This window comes from Pomacea canaliculata, linkage group LG3, assembly GCF_003073045.1.
Source record: "Pomacea canaliculata isolate SZHN2017 linkage group LG3, ASM307304v1, whole genome shotgun sequence".
Lineage (NCBI taxonomy): Eukaryota > Metazoa > Mollusca > Gastropoda > Architaenioglossa > Ampullariidae > Pomacea > Pomacea canaliculata.
This window is the reverse complement of record NC_037592.1, coordinates 28653001-28669004: the sequence shown is the minus strand read 5'-3', so window position 1 is coordinate 28669004 and position 16004 is coordinate 28653001. Positions and strand designations below refer to the sequence as shown.

The window sequence follows — 16004 nt, the reverse complement described above, 5'->3', positions numbered from 1 at the left end:
CAAAATCAAATGCACATTTGCTTTCAAAAGAAAACGACGGAACTTGAGGAGAGCGAAAGAGAGAGAGAAAGAGGGTGAGAATATACCTCCCACACTCAATGCTTTCTAAACAAACCCAGACCTGGGGGTCTGGAAATCTCCGGGGATATTTTCCCCGGCAAAAGCCAAAGTAGCCGACTTTGTTGCTGAGCCGTGCGCCTGGGACATAATAAAACTTGCATGCATCCTCTCTTTCTCGCCAGGATTCGGTTAAGCGCCGATTAACATTTCCCTGGTAAACACTTGTCTTTAAATGGTGTTTATTTCAGTCGGGTGCCACTGGAAACCTTCCTCCATTTTTCCGAGCGCGTGTTCCGTGACGGGGCGACATGGAATTGCACTTACTTTGCGACACAAGATGTGATTATTTGTTTTCCGCAGGAGGAACAAATTTACAACATGGTGGGTAGCCCCCGTCCACACACACACACACACACACACAGCTTATCACATACAGGTAACTTTCCTTTTACCTCCCTTTGTCATTGTTCCCTGCGTCTGAGAGGGGGAAAGATGTGAAAAAAGAAGCTTAGTGTACCAAGGCTTTATTTGGAAGGTCAGAGGACAAGACTGATTTACAAATCCTATTCTCGTGAAATATTAGGGATTATTATTATTATTTAGTCTTATGAACAAATGAGACAAATGGATGATAGAAGGGTTGGTTACGAGAAAATACTACAGGTGTAATAAATACACTTTTTCGTCCGCTTGGCTTTCTTCCCGCACATCTGCAGCTGTTGGCGCAGGTTTGGAGGCTCACATGGTAACGAAACACAAGTAGCACCAGGGGATGAAATAGAAGTGGTGAGAACTGAAGGAACATGGGAAAGAGACTGACAGACAGGCTTTTGGAGTCATTATATATTGAATAAAGAGAAATGGATCTGAAATGGAAGTTCTGTGGTGTACAATTGCAAAACACATGTGTCAAAATCTGTCTCCTCTTTAAACCCAGAATTAAACTTTTATGTTGTTGTGTCCACATATATGTATCCACAGATATGTTGTGGTCTATGCATGATTGTTATATTCATTTTTAGTCTACAGCTATATATGTATGTATTTGATTTTTTGTGCTTCTATAGCTCATTGTCCATTTATTAAAGCGAAGGAAATGTTCTAGAAAAATCTGAGTATTTGCACAGGAAGATAATCCTCACAGTTCCTTATCCTCTTGTCATCTCCCTTAGATCAACATTCTTAACATGCACGCATGCGCAGTGAGAAAATGCGAGTGATATTTTTTGCGCATGGAAACAAATGCTCTTTTGCTGTTTCTGTTTTAGGAAGGAATCTCTAGAGCACTCTCACTTTCATTTGATCCTTATTTACAACCAGACTGACATTTAGCGGAGGAGAAACTTGATGCGTTAATAGGCGCAAAAGCCGTTTACTTAAAAACTTGAAGCTTTGACAATGAAGTCTTTTGATCATTGCCGACTTAATATAACCTTGTTGTCTGTCCTAACACGAGTTCCACGAATAAACTAAAAAATAAAATGGAGAAGCAGCAGCGTGGGCTTTCCGATTAGGCCAAAACTCCACAAGAGTCTGATCAACTTCATCCATGGAAATGTCGAACCATGACAGAAGTCCGCGAATAGAAATTGCAACCTTCAAGATGGAATGTTTTTGGAAACTGGAACATGTCATCGACCAAACAGGAGGCTGACATCAACGTCCGTTACAGAGTGAGCATCTTGGCTTTCTACTTTTTCACGAATATTTGACTGGACTTGTAAAGGGTTTACGAAACATTGATGAGTCGATAGAGATTACAGAGCAGAAAGGAAGATTTATTTTCTCTGTTTTCAAAATAAAGAGAAAAATCTATCCGATGACTTATACCCACGTTTATTTATAGTAGTAAATTTAGGGAAAGGAGATGGATAGTGGTTGTGCAGCCTGTCCGAGTTGTCCGCCCCTGAGGGCAAAAAGGTCAGATCATGGGAAAAGCACCTCAGGGTTAAGGGCTTCGACGGTCGCACGCAAAAAGATATTTTTTTAAATTTTATTTTTGTAGTCACGTGACATGCGAATCCACGTCGAATACAGCCACCGATGACCTGTCTCCACTGCCTCGCCCGTTATACTCAGTTATTGCCCTTTCCCACGAGCATCTCGTCTGTGAGCAGGTCAGGCTTCAAAGGTCTGAGGAACGTGGAAGGTCATCATAAAAAAGTTGTTTTGGGAGTTGAGTGACAAGACTGCAGCAGCAGGAAGGGGTGTAGACAATTTGCCTTTTGGGATGCTCAGAACAAAGGGCATGCAGATATTTCCTGTTCACTTGTACACTGTCTAGCATCTGTGGGGGGCGCTGTTTACACCTAGCAAGGAAACATGGCTACCGGAGAAACCACATGCTGCATGCACGGTCGCCATAGCAACTGTACATCGGCGACCAGGAGGATCAGAATCTCGTAATGAAAACATTGCTGTACGAGTCGTGCTGGCAGAGTATCACGGAGAGGACGCCAAAAATGTCGACTGGCAAGACATTCCGACAAACTTTCTTTCATGCCAAGTACCTTTTGCCACCGATGTGCCTTCTGCCATTGGAGATAGAGAGAGAGAAATACTTCTTCCTCTGCCGAAATATCAGCTTCTGCCAAATGAGTCCCGCACTGGATTTATTTTTTCTATCATCGTCTCTCCAGCGTGCGCGCGAGATGGGAAGAAGAATCCAGTACACTACAATCACAAGACAGAATGACACCAGCAGATTTTGTGTCCTGCTACTACTACCCCAGTCGCTAATGTCCTGCTAGTTATCCCAGTCCGTAATGCCCCACAGATGTCGCCACATCATTACCAGATAATCACACACATTTCTTGGCTAAACACTGGAAGTGCAGTTAATTCCATGCACCCGCCGACCCTGCGCCACTGGAGACTCAGTATCCAGGTTGGTAACAAAGACGATGCTTTCATCGGTCGGTTGAAATGAAGATGATGATGAAGATAATGACAATAATCTCAATGATGACGATAACGATTATGTTAAGAAGACTGGCATACGTGAGAACAAATAAAATCATATCCCTTAAAAAAAAAATTAAAACAAAACCAGGATGGTATATAAAATATTGGATGTCCACACCCGTAGATGAAAACGCTTTTTAGGGGAGCACCTAAGAGACCAGATGAGACCACATGGATTTCAGGCATATGGATTTCGCTCTGATATCTCAATGGCTGTCGTATGTTGTGTAACCATTGTTCCAGGTTACTGAGAAAGACTATATACAATGCCAAAGCATTCACGAAGAAAGGTTATCTGTTCAACTAAGGTAACGGAAATGTCAGCACAAAACGAAAAAAAAATTTAACAAAGTGTATAACAGTAGAAAAAAGCCAGGAGATTGTGATATCACATCCCAGAATTCATCATAAAGGTGTGAGAGTCTGTCTTCTACTTTTAAAGACAGGTTATCCTGCACCAGGTTATCCTCCGGTTATCCTGCACCAGGTTATCCCGCGTTTATCATTCACCAGGGAAGAATGAAACCCACACAGAGCGTGGCGGTAAATTCCTCCCACCCTACACCCCACCACCATCCAGCTCGCTACCCACACCCCTTTGGGCTCCAGGAAGCAGCAGCAGCAGCAGTAGCAGGATACATCAGGGACAGCACGGCACTAGCGCCGCACACAACACACGAACATCCAGAATCAAAAGGGCAGTACCCGCCTCAGGTGATGTGACGGGACGGGGTGGGAGTGAGAAGCAGCAGAATCAAACCTGGAATCTGGAATTGACACAAGCACAGCGCAATGGAGTCGGAAAAGCCAGCTGGAGGGAGGGGGTGGAGGGCTGATGGGTTTGGAGGTCGAATCCGTTAGGCCGTGGGGATTAGGAAGCGTGTGAGGGGGAGGGAAGATGCAACCTCGTCCTAGGGTCGAGTTGACCCGGTTACAAGAGTCTTGGCTGTGAAGGTGAGAGCGCGGAGGAGCGGCACACGCCAAGATACACACTGGGACAGACTGAAAAAGGAAGGGATGGAATTCTAATGTACTGTTCCAAACAGACCGACCTCGAGGAAAGCAAACTGTATCCCAGAGTCACTTTCTCGGCACCCTGGGTGGATTTGTAAATCGGTGGATGTGTTGTCTGCTTGTCGATATTTCACGCTGTTTCGACAACGAAGGGCATAACAAGGCGAGAAAGGGATAGGAGAAAAACTGAGAGATGAAAATCAACTCAGAAAGAACAGCCAGGAGAAAAAAAAAAAGAAAACATCGTGAACGTAAGCAATAGGGACAGATAAATCAGATAATTGAAAATTTAAAAAAGTGGACAGACAAAATGAATGGACAGACTAGTTGAAAGTCAAGACAGACGAAGAGGGTCCTCCTCTCCTTTACCTCCAGGCAAGAAAGTTGGCTAGAAAGATAAATTCAGAAATGGAGAGATTGATAACTGAGTAGACAGACTCAACCTAAATAGAAAATTAATCACTCGCGCGCGTACACACTCACAAACACTGCAGGTGTATAATATATGAATAAAAAAACTGCATACTGTAACCGATATACGCCGACCGACAGCTTTATAAAGAGTGCTCACCTACTGTATCAACGATGCTTGGCAGGAAGGAAGGAAAGAGTTGGGTTGAAGGACCTTGAGCAGCTACCTACAAGCACTAAGAGCACTTCCAGATCCATCTAGATCAGGGGTCTCAAACACGCGGCCCGCGGGCCAAATGCGGCCCGCGAAACATTTTTGTGCGGCCCTCGGCCACGTCCGCGGTGTATATGTATGTTGTGCTTGGTGATTAACTCCCGCAGTGAAAATTACCCCCGTTATTAGTGACAGAGACAACGTCAACTTATTTTAATAAACTAAACTGCCTGTGCATGTAATAAACTACACTAAATTAATTAATAATTATAAAACTTTATTTTAGCATCTAACTGCAGTGACAGTAGTGTTCAAATTTAATGAAAAAACATTTCTTTCGTGGTGCGGCCCGCTGACTGGCTGTTACTTTCCACTGCGGCCCACATGCTAATATGAGTTTGAGACCCCTGATCTAGATGCAGAGATAAAATGCAGCCATGAAGGCAGCAGAGATATTTTTTTTTAAAGAAAAGCAATCACAGGGACTTTGAGGAGACACAGAGCTCTTTTCCATCTGCTCTACGCTCCCCTCACCCACCCACACTTTATCCCTCCCCACTTTGTCTTCGTCTGCAAAAATACGAACAGTTTTGAGAATGGTTATAGCAAGGGACTGGTGTTCCCTTTGGTTCAGTCAAAGGAGTGAGTTATTTGTTGTGTACCTGTCGTTTCTCACGTAGGTGCAAGACTCCACGAAATTTTTGCTCGTGCAGCAAGGATAGCTCGCGCATACATGTACACAGGTGAGCACAACAATGCGCGTACACACTCACACACACACACCTGTGACATCCCCCTTCCCAAGATTGTTTCGGAGGACCGAAAACCGAAAATTTTACCTGTTAATAATTTAATTAATTAATAAGTCGAGAAGTATACCCCAAATGGAAAAGTATTCCTGTTTGTGACAAGCATCCATCCATAAAATATACACATCTCCTCCTCCTCTCCGTCCATCCATTAGTTCAAGAACAAGTGAGGACGTTCTTTGCGTTCTACAGGCTGGCACACAAGGAGGCAAAGACAGAGCCAGACAGACAGCCTGCCAGGCAGGTAGAGAGACAGTCAGACAGATAAACAGCATCAGCAGGTCCCGAGTGCAGTGCTGAGCCTGCATCTCCTCCTTGTCTTCAGACCCATTATCGTCACGTGACGCGCTGCCTGCAGTAATCACTCCAGCAGACTCCGTCACACTCGTAAGTCACGAAGGACAGTTTCCGTTAACACTTTAAAGGGATGTGCAAAAGATCAAAGGAAGTATACTGTACTTGTTAAACAGGGTGTTCACCACTCTAAACCAACCCCCTCCTACACTCCTCCCGTTCCCATCCACTGTCGTGCTTTACGGCCAATACCTGTCGAAAACCCAAACCTCCCTAGTTTCCCCAGGATACCTGGCAGACTAAAGCGAGAAGCAGGATCCGTTAACTTCCACAGGCTCTAAAAATTAAAATTACAGAGAAGCGTTTTCTTACCATGAAACCTCACACAAGGTGTGTTGGGTGATGCAGTAGTGTTACCTGTCTGGCTCAGTCTTTTGAAGCAGGTGCCGCTCAGTACAAAGAAAGAGAACTGTGAAATGTGTTACCTGCTCAAGAAAACAAAAATGGATTTGGGATGCCAAACAAAATAACGCAAGGTAAAAAGAAAATCGTTGCTCTGGCAAGAGTAGTTTGAGAAAAAGTGGGGTGTTATTTCAGGAATTTCAACTCTCTAAATATCACTCTGCCAGAGTTCAGAGGACATGATGGGCACTCCATGTCTGCCTTGCTGGAATGTGAACTGTTCACCGAGTATAAAAGCACCGAGAAAATGTTTTATGGGTCTAGTGAGCTTTTTGGCTGTTACCTTCTCAGCTTAACATGAGGAGAGAGTAGAGTTCAGAAGAGTCTCTCAGTGAACTCGTGACCTGTACTGATATATATATATCGAAGTTGTCTTCCTTCCTGCGATATCACGAACATATATATATATATCACAAGGTGGGGTTCTAACCATTTAGGGGTGGACCAATGGTCACTCATCGATTGGCTGGTTAGCACATATCCCATAAGCCTGTACCCGGTAAATAAAAGCAGAGGATACCCGTGACTCGCTCTTTCTTTTTACCTACATACTTCACAGAGACAAAGATGTCGCGAGGCACGCGCGTTGAGGAGAGGTGAGAGGTCAGCACGAGGGAGGACTTTTTAAAGTAAGATGATTGATTGTAGATGTAGAGTTTTAGGTTAAGGTTAGGATTGGACGTTTGTATTTAACTGTTGCTGTAGCATTTATAAAATAGAGTTGAAAATGATAAACTATGTTCTTGTGTTATTTATCCGCTGCACTCTTCTCATCTTCGCCTCTCTGCTCTCTGGCCTATGAAATAAAGCCTCGTGACTGCCGGTATGTCGGGTGAGGGAGACCGATTATACCGTTATGTTAATGAGGCATGTCCGGGAAAATTCATGGCATCACGATTTTGACCTTTTTCTGCACAGGACTGTATGTCAAGGGCGGAACGTGGGGTACTTACTGAAATAGTTTTCCGAATGTGTGCACTAAGCGAAACAAAGTGATTTGGAGGAGAAAAAAAAAAAAAACCCGCACGCACGCAGTGCACTCTGAATGACCTTTCAGTCTGAAGCAACAAGGGCTGGTGTTTCAGACATGTTTTCACACTCTACAACTTGTCTTTAACAACATTAAGATTTGTTTTATCAGCACACCCACAGACGGCCCTTCAATTTTTCAGCCGACTGAAGCCCTCACAATGAAGTCCGCCTCAATTCACGCGCTAGAATATTTGCAGTTAAGTACTTTTTGAGGGATAAAAAAGACAAAAAAAAAAAAAAACAAACAAACAAATATCTTTCGCACTTACACGACCATGCACAGTCTAACCGAGTATTATCAACCTGTTTGTTTAGAAAGACATACACAAAACAAAAAAAATAAGTATATATCAATGTACATACTTGTCATGCCAGACACTGCAACATTGACTCCATCTGTTACATTATAGTACATTATTATAGCAAAGTACTGGCACGGGGTCTACGAGAGAAAGAAAAAAAAAAAAATCTGCCTGTACTCAGCTCAGCAATCAATGCCGGAGTCGGGTTGCGACCCCCCGACGGCTGAGGAGAAGGTGCGGCCGACTAGTCCTCGTGTCGTCAGACGGAGGGCCTGGCGTGGACCGTAGGCGGATCGCATAACCGAATGGTTTTCATAAATCACAGCACGGTACCATGCGAACACAGCAGGCTGTGTATGGCTGTCTGCCTACACTGTCTTTCTTCTTCTTCTTTTTTTTTGTGTATGTATGTCAGGAGACAGAAAAATAATTACAGAAGTCCAACCAAAGACGTTGGCCTTTTTATCATCATCTTTGTTTCACAGCTTTGCGGTCATGGGGGTGTACACTGTAAAAATATCTTTACGACCGAGAAATTTTCTAGTAATATGAAGAAAAAGGTCAAAAGAGCAGGAGCACGCACGTACACACAGTCAAACATAAAGAGCAGACAAACACAAACGTTGCAGAGAGAGAGAAGGAGGACGTAAATAAATATGCATGCGAGAGGAGGAACACACGAATGCCTTATTAATGAAGCTTTGGAAACAATAGTAGGAAGATGCTGTCAAGCCCGCCTGGCTTGTATTGTTGTTTATTGGCCATGCCGCTGCCCAATAACCCTGCCACACACAAGATAATTATGTTCTGATTTACAGACGACTGTAACAGAGTTAGAAACCTCATGCTTGTCGAGTGTTTTTTGACCGAGAGAAATGCCTCGGGGGGGAGCTGCGGGTAGCCAGACCGACGGAGAGAAATCCTGTGATGACAAGAAGCCGCAGTCGCAGGTGACTGCTTTCTGATGGGATGATTGTCAGTGATGATGACTAGATGAACTACCTTTCACAAAGGTCATTTATTCATCCCTTGAATGGTATCAGTTGAAGAATTATGCTACTCCACCCGTACAACTGATGTAAAGCCCCCACAGGCCTAGTGGACAGGTCCTGTCTGGAACGAACAGTCCAATCCTTGAAAACCAATTCTTCCTCTTTTCACCTCGGCGTCGACATCAAATGTAAACTTTCCTCTTTGTTTTTATTATATATAAAAAACTTTAGTTAGAAAAGTTGAGCTTCTTCAGCGCCAATGACCGACTACTTCGCTATGATGAATGTACAAGGCTAGCCGCCACCCACTTCATTCCTGCTCTTGTTCCAGAAAGGGGGATACTAAATACCAGACAGGCTCAGACGAGACAGATTCTCATCACGAGAGCAGTTGATAATACTGACAATCGATGCCAGGAGACACTGAGAGGTTCAAACCAAATATTTTAGGCTGTTTCCTTTCCAGAATTCAATTCACAAAAGCGCTGATGTGGATGGTTTCCTTTCAGCATTTCGGGTATCACTCGCTCCGTTACAGCTGAGAAATTTAAAGATTCTGTGATACAGCTATTAGTATTTGTATAGATAATGTGAAAGAAAAAAAGAAATGAAATATAACGGGGTAGAAATTGAGCAAGAATCTTAATCTTAGCATAAAAAAACCCTAAGATTTGATGCCACTAATGAAGACTGATGCTGAGAAATGCTGGTAAACGATGCTGCCGAGGACAGGACAGCAGAAGACACTGGCATTAAGCTTGATACCCCTTGAGTCGCCGACCACCCTCTGGGATAAATAAAGTGTTATCTTATCTATCTTATCTACCCTTCAACGTACATCTTCTTCTGCTTCTGTAAGACTAATCGCGATTTCAAAACTGAAAAGAATACAAAACTGGCCATGTTTGGCCACCCCTTCTCAGTCTCTCAAAAACTTGTATCGACCCCCTTCGATCTAGTATTTAATGTTTGGGCAAGCAGACATCATTTATTACAACAGGACACCAAAGATATTTCCTTGCAGCCACACATCTCTCGTGACCAACCCACTATAATTATTTGCTGTCATCTTTGTAGGTCTGCAAAGGTGAGTTCCTCCCCAAAACAGTTTGAAGAATATTATTTAAAAAGTGCTTGATTCTTTTTTGTAATAAAGAATTTTAAGACAACATTATTTTTAATCCACCGGAAATTTTTTGTCAGCAATGTACTAATCTCCGAGCTTTTAATTAACAAACTAATTATCCTTTCTGTCCATACCGACAAAATAACAAAACATGTTATCAAATTTTCTTAAAGAATATAGATTGCCTGGCATTTCATAATCCGTCTCATGGTAGAAGGAGGACCGGCTGTCCAAGTCCCATCTGGAGAGGAGTACAAGATTTTGGCTTGAAAAAGAATCGATTTCTGCGCTCTCAGTTCTGCCTCACAAGTGTCGGGAGCATCTTTCCTCCGGGCTACAGAGGCGCCCCCCTCAAACTCGTGTAGGGCTGCTCGTCAAAATATGTTTTCAAGGCACATTCTACGATCTCAACGGTTGGCACGAAAATAGGAAATGCACGTGCAAGCTGAGTTCTACCGACAGCTGGCGAACAGTTGGCTGATGTAAAGTACGAGGGGGTGTTGGGAGGGTTGGGGAGAAATGGTAAAAAGTCTATTTTTTCCCTCACTCACTCTGTCTCTCTTTCACACAGATGTCAAAATCAATGTCAAATAAAATTCTTTCGGTATGTCAGAACTTTTCTCGGGATATTAGTCATTCTGTTTCTCTAATAAATTAACCATGACCAATTTTCTACTTCATCAGTTAAGGACTTTCTCACCCAGATGACTTTTTCCTTCCACCAAAATACCGAACCATATGTCAAAGACAAAGCCAGTGGAGTTCCAGGCTTCTTAGACTCCACTTTAGTCAATGGAGAGAGATTTTCGAGATTAAAATAGTAACTCAAGTATCTTTACACGGTTTTCTGGGCTCGTGAACTATAGCCAGGCCTCACCTACACCCACCTCTGATGTCTGGGTCATTTCGCCCTGCACTGCATTGCTTTCACGAAGAAAAGTTGTTGCGTGTGAAAACGTGCAGTTATTTTCTTGTTGCCTGTAGAAACAACAGGGAAAGGTCTGATGGCCACCCGTGTGAAGGTATTTCCTGATGAAGGTGAACTCTGGGTCAAGAGAAGTACTCGTAAGGGAGGGTCACAGGCCAGGTGGCAATCGAAGGACAACAAAGACAGAGATTAGTTGTTTGACAACCAGGGACAGCCAGAGGACAGCTAGTTCAGAGGACAGTAAGACAACAGAGCTGGTGATTGATGGGAAGACAGTAGGATAGCCAACGAACAGCTGAAAGATTACGAAGACAGATGCTTTGTAGATGTCTAGATACCAATACCCAGCGGCTTTCTAGCTGTCTAGACCCATAGACAGCGATTGCGACTAGTATGTCAACAATAGAGTAGCCAACTGATAGACATGACAATGCAGCAGCAGTATTTAACTTTGTTCCAGATGGATGGGCAATGTCTGCTCATGAGACTAATAAAATGATTTTACTCCCTGGTTTCCTACCCAAAAAGTGATTCCAATGGCATTGTCTACAGCAGGGAAAGGCCACGGATCCTACCTCCTGTCGTCTCTGGCCCGCCCGCCAGATCCACATACATACAGTAATTGGTAAAACTGTTTAATGCTATATTAGTCCTTGCCCTCGGTTTGTTTGTCAATCAAGCGGTCCTTGGGAAAACGGTTATTGCCAGCGCCTGTCTACAGTATACAAGGAAAGGTTGGCCACTGAAGACATCTCTCGGCACCTTTCTTTCATCTCTGGCAAGAGTCCACATCATCGAGATGTTTACAGGGCTAACCGGCTGTTTGTTCCGTAATTATCCAGTCTCTTGTCGGTTTGTTTGTCAATCACAATTTCCTCTCGTCTGTCTGCTCTTTGTACACAAGCTGGCTGTTTGTCTCTCATCCACTGTGTGTCTGTGTGGCATCCACTCAGATGTTGTTTGCGAGTGTGTTATCGTTGTTGTTCGTTCGCCTAAGAAATATGATGAATAATATGATGTCCGCTTCTAAGATCATGGCACCCTGATCCTCAACTCGATTCCTTATCAAAAAGCTATCGTTGGGAAATTTATTCATTGGGGTTAACCAAGGATATGTAGATTATATCAAGAATACTTGCTGAACAAGAAAAAACAATTTGCAGTCACGGATGTCAAGAGCTGCATTTACGGGCATACTTGAAGCAGTCATTTTTTTTTTTTTTTACAATGTAAACAATTGTTTATATTGTACACAATTGGTTTACAGCATATAGTGTAAATTTACAATATATATATACTGTTATACAAGGCGGACCACATAAATCCGGTACATTTCCGCATAATCAGAGGTGGAATAAAATGGTTTCATGTGACCCACCCTGAAGGTTCCATTGTTTACAGTGAAAATGCATTTACATTTACAATATACACTGATTCTGATTTTTCTAACAAAATCTTTGTACTGTATTAATCTATCTTTATCTCTATATCCTGGAAAAAAAAGATTGTCTAAAGCCGCGGTTTTGTACCCCATGCCCCTTGTGGTAATGAACCTCGACACTTCAGTCGGAGCAGCGCAGCGCGACGGGCGAGGTGGTGATAATTACAGAGATTAGTTTACTCTGTGCTCGGAATAATTCGCTGTCTTCGCTAAGGGATTCGCGAACCAGGGCCAGCTGTCTGGCTTCGCCTTGATGGTTCATTACTAATGATGCAGAGAATGAACAGGGTGGAGACTGGAGGTGGAGACGCTGGAGAAGGCAGCTTGATGGGGGCTGGTCGGGTGGGTGGAGGGGATGTTCATGTTGTCAATATGTGGGCTGGTTGAAGGGAGGGTATGTGGGGGCTGGTTGAAGGGAGGGTAGGGGAGAGATAGAGCTCGGTGATGACGAGAGGTGAAGCAAAGTTGCGAGGAGGGTGAAAACGTCAGAGTTGTCTGTGGCGTGCACGTGACCAACAATCGGGGTGAGCCAATGTGTGGCAGCAACACTGGCATCGTTTACTTGCCATTTGTCAGTATTTTCTTGGCACTGGCATCTTTTCTTTGCCAGAACAGCCCGCTGAACAGCAGCATGTTTGAAAAAACATCGCGACAGCATATAAACATGCAAATATTTATTTTCTAGCAAGGATATCCTTAGAACATAATGTTATAAAACTTTTTTTTAAAGGCAATCACTTTTAAAAGTAGGGACCTATTTTCTAAAAATTCATGGCCTCTGAATTGTAAGTCAATGAAAATAAATTCAACCATCAGAGGGAAGAGGTGTGACTACTTTACGGGTCGTCAAGAAACGGAAACAAACTGGAGTCCTCGAGACTCTGAAGAGACAAAGACATCGGGGCTGGGAGATAACCTAAGGGTCCTCCGTCTTCGTCTAAGGCTGGGGAGCAGAGGTTAGACGATATCCAACATACCTCCAAACAAAATATTTCGTGTTGGGGCACGAATGTAGATCTGCGAGTTTGTGTCTGTTTGCGGGCGTGGTGGGTGAGAGAGCGAGAGGGCGCGTGTACTTTGTGTTTGTGTATGTAGGTGCACGTGTGTAAATGTATGTGTGTGTGTTAGAATATACGTACACCATCAGTGATGAAACACCTCAGTGATGTAACGCGACATACACCCACGGACGTATAGATGGACTGCTCTCTCCGCTGTTAGTCTCAGCGAGCCAAAACACAATATGAATGTGACTAAACCGGAAGCTTTGAACACACCAACCTCGTTTTAGTAAACTCAAACGTGGCTAAACCGGAATCTTTGTATACACCAGCCTCTTTTTAGTAATTAACTTGGGAAAAAAATCGTCTGCAAGCAGTCCAATAATATAAACTCGAGATACACTTGAGGACAGAGGAGCTATGAATAGCATCATAAGATGTAGCATTCTCTCTGGCTTGTAGGAATAGCATGGGATATAAACGGACACGCAAGACACAGGAACATTCTACTTCATTAATTAGAAAAAATTGTGCGACAAAAAAGAAATAAAAAATAAATGAATTAACAAATAAATTTTAAAAAAAATTAAAAAAAGAATAAACGAATGAAAGAACAAACAGAAAAAGAAAGAAATCTGACTCTAAAATATTTATACCCATCCACACTTCCCTGTGTTAGCTAGCACACGGCACTCTTCCCTCACCTTGAGTCCAGTTGCTGATGCTGCGATTGCCTATGGCGCGGTTGATGAGGTAGCCATATTTAGGAGGGGCGGTCAAGATGTACACCAATCCGTCGTCAGGGGAGTCTCGATCCTCCACGCTCAGAACGCGAGATGAAATACGGAATCCCAGCCCTCCGCCGCCAAGCTCCGAAAGGAAGATGCACCACGATTAATGCTCACCTATGGAAAGGACAGAGCAAAGAAGTAAGTTCAGTGTGGCAAGAAGCTGATGAGTGGAAGATTGTAAGTACCTTGTGGTGTGGCCGGGCAAGAATCCAAGAGAATCAGACTGACCACAAGACTGGTGTTTATTTTTGGTAGGGACGGGGAGAATGTTTCTAACTCTTGTCTCTGTCCAGTGTCTTACCAACATCCTAGGATGTTACATCGAAATGTTTTGCTCATCAATCGCATCATCAAACTACTTTTGAACACACGTGCTTTCTCACGAACACACCCACAGATACATAAATGCACCCTAACACACACGCACACATTCAGAAGGAAGCAGAACTCGATAAAGGTAATAAGGATGAAAAACATGTATCAGATCCTAACAAGGGAAAGACAGCAATCAAGTTTGCATACAAATGTTGCCAAGGCTACAGCCAACAAGAAAATCAGGACCATTGGCTAATTAGGTAAATCCGCACCCAGACTTTTTTGTTCTTGTTCATTGCATATCTTTCTTCATTTTAGCCACACGTGCCCTGAATTAGTTATTTTCTTTGCGATAATTTTATAGAAAAAAGAACTGGAAACATTCCAAGAAAGCACCAAAGTAATTGTAACTACTCTCCTGAAAACAGCGCCACCTAGCTGTGCATGCGATACCTACTTGTGGTATGCCGTTGTCCACGGGTATGACTTCAATGTTCATTGTCTGGGACCTTCGGGTGGTGGAGGCCGTTTCCGGGTACACGTAGAAATCTGTGTGTGTGCCGTCAGTGACTGTGAAGGAGAAGCTGTCCTCTAAGGTCTCCGACTGGTCGTGCTGGTAGCTGATGAGGTTTTCCTTCAGGTCCTCCATCGTGAACCCCGTCACCACTCGGGTGGAGTTGTACAGCAGCAGACCGTGGACTGGCACCTGTGCAAGCATGCAAGAACATTACTCGCGAGCTGAAAATAGTTTTGGTCTGTCTTATATATATATAAAATCTTTACGCCTAAATTATCATCATTATTCACGAAGACAATGCTCACCTGAGTCACTGTAAACACAATGCTCTCGTCAGGAGTGTCCCGATCCTCCGCACTAAGTTCAAAGGGCGTAATGAGCTTCTGGTCGCCCTCCTTGAGCCTCAAAGTCTGGAACATCAGCACCGGTTTCCGGTTGTCCACATCGCTAAGTGAGATCCTGAAGGTGCGAGCCACGGGGTTAAACCCGTCTGTCACCTCAAACTCGAAGGAGTCCATCTTCATCTCGTCGTCCGAGTTGTGGATGTAGCGGATTTTGTTGCCGGCCAGTTCCAGCTGCGTGAAGGTGGTGATGGGCACGCCGATCATGTCGGAGTTCTCCAAGTACCTGCACGCGAGAAGAGTTGTTTCCCTGTGAGAAAAACTAACTCAGACGAAGTTAATTAGTATTAATATTAAGTTAAAGCAATGATCTACAGTGCACGATGAAATAACAGGTCTTTGCTGATACCGTTGTTACCATCAGTCTCATCATCATTTTCATCAAGGATAGAAATGACATCAAATCTAAAGTAACAAGTGAAGGGGACAGGCTGATCAAACTCACCCGCGTGCTGGCGCCTGGTGACGATGAACTGCAAGTTCTCGTCTGGTGTGTTTAAGTCAGTTCCGCTGAGAGATCCGTGGACAAGATAGCCGTACCCCCTTCTGGCAGCTCCACGCCCCTGTTGACGACCCGCGGGAAGACTATGTCCAGACCCTCCACCGTGACGTAGAAGTAACGGTCGATGAGAGGGTTCAAACCGTCCGTGACGTCCAGCTTGATCAGGTCCCGCACGCCCTCCAGCCCAGTGTGGACGTACTGCACCCGTTGAAGATCGATGTCACGCTGCGTGAAGTTGGCGCCTTGCGTGATGTTGATGAACACCTGGTCCTCCAAGCGCCGCAGGTAGCCATACTTAGGCTTCTGCCGCACGATGAAAGTCAGTTCCGGGTCGCTGGAGTCCAGATCCTCCGCCTTGAGGACGTCGTTGGTTATGGCCTTTGATCTCTCCCGCCTTCTCCAGCTCCAGGCCGTTGTTGATGGTCAGC

General features: G+C 44.0%; 1 protein-coding gene across 1 annotated transcript in view; it reads right to left on the bottom strand.

The window, feature by feature from the left end:
* LOC112559602 (FRAS1-related extracellular matrix protein 2-like) overlaps positions 1-16004 on the bottom strand; it is a 113471-nt gene that overhangs the window by 85429 nt on the left and 12038 nt on the right. Inside the window, 7 exon segments of the mRNA XM_025230936.1 lie at positions 13755-13913; positions 13916-13955; positions 14614-14862; positions 14979-15300; positions 15516-15591; positions 15594-15960; positions 15962-16002. Coding sequence (XP_025086721.1) covers positions 13755-13913; positions 13916-13955; positions 14614-14862; positions 14979-15300; positions 15516-15591; positions 15594-15960; positions 15962-16002 — 1254 coding nt within the window.